An 8,337-nucleotide genomic window follows, 5' to 3' on the forward strand; every position below is an offset into this window, starting at 1 on the left:
CGCCGGCAGCCCCCTTGTTCCCCCACCCGCTGCCGCCAGCACTCACCTTGTTTCCGCAACCGCTTCCACATCCGCTGCCGCCAGCAGTCACCTTGGTTCCGCAGCCGCTTCCACATCCGCTGCCGCCAGCACTCACCTTTGTTCCGCAGCCACTTCCACATCCGCTGCCGCCAGCACTCACCTTGTTTCCACAGCCACTTCCACATCCGCTGCCGCCAGCACTCACCTTGCTTCCACATCCGCTGCCACCATCACTCACCTTGGTTCCACAGCCGCTGCCGCCAGCAGTCACCTTGCTTCCGCAGCCACTTCCACATCCGCTGCCGCCATCACTCACCTTGTTTCCGCATCCACTTCCACACCCGCTGCCATCAGCACTCACCATGTTTTCACATCCGCTGCCGCCATCACTCACCTTGTTTCCACAACCACTACCACATCCGCTGCCGCCAGCACTCACCTTGTTTCCGCAGCCACTTCCACACCCGCTACCGTCAGCATTCACCTTGTTTCCACATCCGCTGCTGCCAGTAGTCACCTTGTTTCCACAACCACTTCCACATCCGCTGCCCTCAGTATTGACCTTGTTTCCACAACCAGCACTATTCACCTTGTTTCCACAACCACTTCCACATCCGCCGCCGCCACTATTCACCTTGTTTCCACAACCACTTCCACAGCCGGCACTATTCACCTTGTTTCCACATCCGCCGCCGCCACTATTCACCTTGCTTCCACAACCACTTCCACAGCCGCCACCATTCACCTTGTTTCCACAACCACTTCCACATCCGCTGCCGCCTACAGTCTTAGTCTCCTCCAAACTATTGGCATTACCAACAAAGCCAGCATATTGCTCCTTCACCACATCCGAGAATATCATAAATGATATGAGACTAGGAACTAGCATCCACTCTTCCTTCACCTATTTGTTTTTCCCAAAAGAAAAGAAATCATATTAGACCAAGTGATATCAACTTGTTAAAAAAAAAAAAAACGAGGAAAACGAATCTCTACCTTGACAAATCCAGATTTTAGGTTGAGCAAAGCGACTGCTTTTCCATAAGGATCTTCAGCAGAGAACTCAACTGCAGTAACGACATGTTGTTCATTTCTATGTTTCTCACAACCTTCAGGCTCATAGTCCAGCTTTCTACCAGGATAAAATTTGACCTGAACCAGTAATAAAGATTATGTGAACAGGGACATACTAAATTTGACCAACCATCCTAGTTCAAAGGAAAATGTTGCTATAATGTTAACAAAAAGTTTTAACTTAAACATAATGGGTGCTTTTACATCCTATATATAGACTGTGATTCACAGCCAAAAGCTGAAAAGAACAAGAAGAATAAGAATAGAGCAAAAGTGATGCAATTTGCTCAGGATCTTTCACGTATACAAGCATGGTTCAGTCGAGCGAAAAAAAGAGGTAGATGCGCTTTTGTTCGTTAAGAAAAAGAGAGGAAAAAAAAAAAGAAAAAGAAGAAGCACATTCAATAGATCTTGAGGATTTGGCCCTGCCACAATTACTTCAGCGGAGGTAACATCATACCTCTGTGACCAACATTACCACCATCCCTAAATTTACTTCACATACTGTTCTGAAAAGGCTTTTCAATATACAATGTGCCATAAAGCATGCATGTTCCTGTGTTGGTTTGTGCCAGTTTCTAGCAAATAAACATGAGTTTTTTTATTAAACCCTCAAGAAAATAAAAGATAAGGTTGATTAACAACTAACGGAAGTTAAAATTGATAGAGAAGCTATCATATAAATTTGTACGACTTGTGAGGGAAACGTTAAAAGCTTGGAGCAATGAGAAATGAGGAAAAGTGCTATATTGATGGTTGCCTACCATTTTGTGACCCACAAGCTCACAAATATGGTTTTCTCCACCAGAGTTCTTACTAGGGTGAAGAGACCAGTGAGAATTCATCAAAGACCAGCCAGTGCCTACAGTTTCTGTGAGAGTGCGGGTTTCACCAGACTTCATTGTTCCAATCACCTCCTTCTTAAGACCGTGGCTTTCCCTCGCTTTTGCCTTTTCAGAATTCCTTAAGCGTGACATAAGCCAGCATGAAACTAAGTCAGAAAGTTATGATGCACCATAAAACACAAAGAGTAAACATAACAGATGAAAGCATACATAATTGCCGATTTCTTGATCTAACAATCACAAGTCTCCAAGAGAGATTTAAAACTATAATCATAAATTGCTATTTTCAACTAGCAATACTGCCACAGGGTCTCCATCCATAAAACAATACTTTATTAATAAACTAGAGATTAAATACTGGCTAGATATACTTGAACAAACTCTGAAGCTATAGAAACTTAAGGGAATATGACGTAAGACCCAGATAGAAGAGGTAGAATCTAGGTAGAAAATTTAGAACCAAGAAGAGAAATAGAACTACTCGAGAAATAGAAATAGTTACACAGGAGAGAAAATAAAGGATTCAAGAGAAGAACAAGAACTCGAGAGGAGGAAAACTAATGATCTCAAAATAATATGATAAGTTTACATAAATCCTAAACAATCCTGAAAGATAAACATAATTCTAAATTAAAAACTAGATATTAAAGATGAAACATATGCTAAGAGATAAATATGCAATTCAAAATAACATTATGTGTATCTTGTTCGGCATCAGAATCTCTCAAGAAAAATTATGCAAGCATCATGATAGCATGAAATCTTAAGTATGCTCGTGTGATTTTACAGTTGAAGTCTTGAAGAGGAGTTTCTTATTTAAGGATATCCTATCCAAGCTTCTCAAATTGATAAGCTGTAAGCTCATGCACACATGTATACATGCAAGCACAAGAAATATGGACGATGGTGTATCTTTAAAGGTAACATCAACTTGTTTTCTGGTATGAAATATGGAAGGGTACATACCTCAGTCGGAGGTGGATGAGTTTAGCACCAGTTTCATCAATGACATCCATTCTATTCTTGGCACGAACCATGTGAAGCACACGTTGTCTTGGTACTGGAATAGTGCATGAGATAGCAACTCGCAGACGAATCGGCTTTAAGTTCACATTTTCAGAACTTGGCACCAAGTCTAACCATTTTTCCACAGATAGGTTAGGGACCGGGACCAGAAGGTCTTGAAGAGAGAGTGCAGTAGTACCCAATGTCTTCGATGCCCTTGTCAATGGTGAAGTTGAAGGTGAATGAGATACGAGTTCAAAGAGCAGCTCCCCAGTAGGTTCACACTCAAAAGAAGCAACTTGCTTCTCTTTGGACTCGGACAAAATAGTCAGTCTCCGAGGAGCATCAAAAAGTACATCAGGTTGTGTTTTACTAAATGAGACAAATAGATTTCCTTTGTGCTCCTCCGGTAAGTTTCTAACTTCAACAAACTCCAAAACCACCTGGAAAAAAAGAGGAACAACCAGAGGAATCTTAGGAGAATATGATAGCTTTTCTTTCCTGAAAAGAATGAGAAAGAAGCAGAAGCTCTGGTCACTGCTTTACGCGAAGCAAAACAAGGAAATCAAAACTCATGAATAGCGCTGATACTTGTGTACAAAAAACCAATGTTTCAATTTCAAAAACATGTTCGTAATTCTAAAAGAAATATTAACTGTCACTAGTTTTTTGTTTTTTTTTTTCCCTGAAGTCGAAATGTATTATTTAAAGCATTATAAATACAACACTCATACTGAATCCAATATCCACATATGTTAAGAAGCACATTCAATCAGAGTATCTTGAATGACTTGAACGAAGCTGACTTATGGGGTGAATGGCCATGAATAAAGACGGACCATTTAGCCATTTGTTAGTTTACCAACCCATCCCAAAAGCTTAATCTGTTAGGAGATGAGCCAATAATAGTTTTATACTTTAATACTCCTCCTCATGTGTGGACTGGACAATGGACAATCATGTGAGTAATTTAATTAGAAAGGCCAACACGTGAATATATTTAAGTCCGAGATATATTAAAGACCCAAAACATGATAATAATTTAAATGGAGATAAAGAGTACAATTATGGGGGTTTGAATTCAGAACTTCCTGCTCTGATACTATGTTAATTTACCAATCCATTCTAAAAGCTTAAGCTTTTAAGATAGATTGGTAAACTAACACCATTGGCTAAGCTCAAGTCTAAGTTCATACTTTTGACCATTCAGAGAAAAAAGAGAGAGTAGGTAATGAAGCCTACCTCCACAGATTTCGCCTCTGGAAGCTCAATCATTTTTTGATACTCATTTGATGCAGCAATCTCCTTTTTGATCATGTTTGATGAGAAAGGAGTGTTTGTAATAGGAGTTGGAGTACTGCCTCTATACATTGCTCCTGCCCTCCAATACCTTGTACCAAATGTCTCTTCCCACTGTTTGGTAGTGCCAGAAAACCCGTTATCCAGTTTCATTCCTTTGGTTCTGTTTGAGTCTGTGTCATCATGCTCCAATATCTTTCCAACTAATTTACGCAGGTCTTTACAGTAGGATACAGGATGCAGTTGATGAGTATGCCAGATAAGGTCGATATCGTAAGTTGGAACACAGAAGCGGTTTAAAGACTTCTCCTTGTTTCTTCTTATCAGATGCAGATACCCTTTGTACCTAGCCACAGCTCCTTTGAGAAAGCAGTCATTGCTCATATGGGGTCTTGATACCTGGCCAGAATAGAAAATAAAAAAAATAAAATAAAATAAAAACTCAAATTAAGTTAACAACTTCATAACTGTTAGCTCATTCTTGGACCGGTAACTATACAGTCCTTAAAAACATTAAAAAAAAAAAAACACGATTCCAATAAAGATTTTCAGAAAAAAGTTTTCCAGATGATGTTTCCTTCTACACCAATTTGACCAAACTTTAAATCATTAAAATAAGAGAACATGAAATAGTATCCACTTCCAAGTTTGAATTCAATAAGACACAATGAAATAGGAAACCATAAATATTCCAAAACATTGAAATGCAATGCTCATTGTATTAATTACCTGGTACGAGAAAGGGCTCTGTCTTTTAACAGCTGAAACCAAGTCATATTTGGTGCATTTTTCAAGTACACAAGTTTTTTCAGCAGCATCCTCCGACAACGCCCTGTTGAAGTCCAAGGTATAGGGCTCTTCAGGATAAAGACTTTTCCAAATTTCTTCGGTTTCCTTCTTACAAGTGTCCTCGAGAGAGGACACAACATTACTGTTGTCAAGGATCTTTCCATAAAGTTCCTCACAGTCAGACTTGTACCGGACCTGACAAACAAAACCAAAGAAGAAACATTAGCAATTTCAATTCCATTCGATGAAGACAATTCAAATCGAAAACCAAGAAACCTACAGGATTGAGCCTGTGACAGTGCCAAATCCATTCACAATCAAGAGGAACAACCAAAGGCCCTTCACAAACCGGCGTCTCGGTATGTTTAGCGAGCAAGGGAAGCCAACAAGCATTGTACCTACATAAACATTTAGTATTCTAATAACCCAGAACATGAAACATAGATAAAATCAACCCTTCTAAAATATAAGAAAAATACATCGGAAAAAAAAGACCTTCCATATAATAATTTCCTCAAATAAAAAATACAATACAAAGCTGTCATAAGCCATGAAATCAATTTAATATCGATAAAAACAAAGAATCGGAGAGCTCTGATGAGGTGTTTGATTTTTATAAGAGAAAAAACTAAAAATGTCATCATTAAAGTGACACTATTTTATTTATGTTATAAATTTATCCTATGCCACTTATCATCTACAAGTTATTTTTTTTATAACCTGGAGGAGGTTATTTTTTATAGTGACATTAAAATTCTGCGTAAGAATTTGAAAAAAAAAAAAAAAAAAAAAAACAATGGTTAAATTTGAAAATTTTTTCTTTTATTATAATCTTGTTTTTCATTATTAGTAGTCAAATTTTGTCGCGATTAAAAGTGCTCTCACAGTAAGAGTGAATAAATTTTCACGTTTCTATATCTCTTTTCTTTTATTTCACTATAATCCTAGTTCTAAAAATTACAACTAAACATTTAGTTCCATTGACAAAAAACAGAAACTTTCTTTTTCCTCATGCATCGTTGTCATCTTCAAACCAAGTGATGTACTTAACTAAGCCATGCTTCCTTTTCTTCGAAGAAATGAATCGAACGTTGTTCTATGAATCATTTACTCGAACAGTAAAACAACATAATCAAAACAAAAAGAGAAACGAAAATCATAATCTGATTCCGAAGAATATGACAACCTATAGATGGCTCTGTCGAGCACAGGTCCTTCATACAGATTGCGATTCCGATCAACAGCCGCGAGAAACTTCAGCTGGCGTTTGGCCGCAGCCACAAGGTCCACACTGACTCCGATTTTCTGCGCTTCGATCCATTCGAGCTTTTGTTGCATCTCCATTTCCGTCGATCCTAGCACAGTAATTACAGCGAAAAAAAAATCAGAATTCAAAACCGCGCTAAACTACATTGAATCGAAGCTGAGGAGAAAAGAAGAGGACAATTCTTGTTTGGATTGGAAGAAAATTCGGGATGAGAAAACTCGAAGAACGTACTCTTGTTCTGAGAAAGTTTTCAAGCTTCTTTTCTTTTGACTTAACTTCTCAACTCCCAGTCACTTATTTATCGAGTAGCACTTGTACGGACTACAAGATCAGTTTTCCTATTCCTTGTCTATAATAGACATTTTCTTTTGAAAAGAACGTTTTCCCACAACAAAGTGGGCCGGAATGTTTATTTTTTTTAATGAATAATATATTCTAAAATATGAAAATGCATTACAAATACCAATCCATATACATTATACACAAGGATTGTTCTTTTATATTTTTGAGTTAAGACCAATGGCCAATTCACTACTTCACTTACTTACTACTTACTTATCGGAAAAACAAGGAAAGTAGCACTAGAAAAGCAAATAGAGCGAGTACAAGACAGAACTAAATAGGTGTAGAGTTCGGAGTAGCGAAGAGGGAGGCTTTGATGACGAAGCGAAGGTACGAAGTGGATTTCTCATGGCCCTCCGAATCATTTTATACGAATAACAGAAACTCCGTTATAGCCATTTCTGTACATTCAATGTACTCTACGGATAGAGGAATACATAAAGTTGAACATAGTAAAATAAGAAATTGAAAGATTTCGTTGAAATTGTTCGTTTGGAAATTTCCCGAAAAGCTAATCATAGGTTCTTCTCTCCATCGGAACAATAGGGCCGTTATGCTCATTACTAAACTTGTTGAAGAGATGACTTGATTGATGATCTTAAATTAAGTTTGAGTTATAACTTGAGTTGAAGTTGTAACTTGAGTTTGTATTTAAATATGCACATTTGAGTTATAATTTGAATTGAGAATTTATTTGAGTTTGTGTTTGAGTGGGTCAAAACTTAAATTTATATTTAGATAATATTTTAATAAAAACTCAATAGTGATGAAAAATTGTAATAGGGTATATAGGTATAGTTTTATTCATTTTTTCGTTGTGAATGCATAGAAAAAAAATCATCTCAATCAGAATTAAAACGAAAAAGTTTTGACATTTTTAAGAATAGAAAAAATATTGTTCATTAACTTGAGTTCGAGTTTATGAACTTGAGTTGAAGAGAAAACTTGATCTCAAGTTTAGCTCCAAACTCGAGTTCAAATTCGAATTCAAACTCAAATTTTATAAAAGAACATGAACTTGAATAAAGTTGTAACTCGAGTTTAAACTTTTTCTGAGTTTCGTCGTAAAAGAACAACCCTATAGTTTTTATTATAGAAAATACTACACCACAGTTAACTGATTCCACTAATCAATTCAAATGAAGCTCAAAGAAAAATAGTGAATCTCTAAAAGAGGTACATAAAAAATTGAGCATATATATGGCTTTTCGACATATCCTTTAGAGTCGATAACAACAATCCGGTCAACCGATATCGATAAACTATAGTACAAAAGCTAGACAAAAATGGCAAAGAACATATCTTGCGGATAAAAGGATAATAACTTAAACTAATCGGGATAAGAACCATTATTATTACAAACGAAAAACGAAAAAATCTACAAGTTAGAACATCAAAACACTAAAGAGAGCAAGTCTCTCAACACCAGCGAAATAAAACGGTAGAAAAGACGAGTATTTGGTAAACACATGAAGTGATAATTGGAGTTTACACTACAAGACGACTCGACTTTTCTCGTGGATTATAACCATCACAGAGTAGACCGAGACGATAACCAACACGTTAAAAATAAAAAGTAAAAAGTAAAAAAAAAAATATGGCTTTCTACTTCTCTTGGTTGTCAATAATTCAAGGGTAGTAAAGAGCCGTTTAGTTTGTTGATTCGAGTTTTTAATTTGAGTTAAGATGTGATTT

At 37.0% G+C, this 8,337-nt stretch overlaps 1 protein-coding gene across 1 annotated transcript in view; it reads right to left on the bottom strand.

Annotated features, from left to right (window-relative positions):
- The window catches only part of LOC21399181 (glycine-rich domain-containing protein 1), a 7,350-nt gene extending 738 nt beyond the window's left edge, over positions 1-6,612 (bottom strand). Inside the window, exons 1-9 of the mRNA XM_024171255.1 lie at positions 6,532-6,612; positions 6,220-6,388; positions 5,314-5,431; positions 4,974-5,228; positions 4,188-4,643; positions 2,907-3,388; positions 1,860-2,058; positions 1,018-1,173; positions 27-925 (exon numbers count right to left, since the gene is read on the bottom strand). Of these exons, the coding sequence (XP_024027023.1) occupies positions 27-925; positions 1,018-1,173; positions 1,860-2,058; positions 2,907-3,388; positions 4,188-4,643; positions 4,974-5,228; positions 5,314-5,431; positions 6,220-6,377 (2,723 nt within the window). The 5' untranslated portion in view covers positions 6,378-6,388; positions 6,532-6,612. The remainder of the gene's footprint in view (positions 1-26; positions 926-1,017; positions 1,174-1,859; positions 2,059-2,906; positions 3,389-4,187; positions 4,644-4,973; positions 5,229-5,313; positions 5,432-6,219; positions 6,389-6,531) is intronic.
- Between the last annotated feature and the right edge of the window lie 1,725 nt (positions 6,613-8,337).

This window comes from Morus notabilis, unplaced genomic scaffold, assembly GCF_000414095.1.
Source record: "Morus notabilis unplaced genomic scaffold, ASM41409v2 Scaffold502, whole genome shotgun sequence".
In the NCBI taxonomy this organism is placed as follows: domain Eukaryota; kingdom Viridiplantae; phylum Streptophyta; class Magnoliopsida; order Rosales; family Moraceae; genus Morus; species Morus notabilis.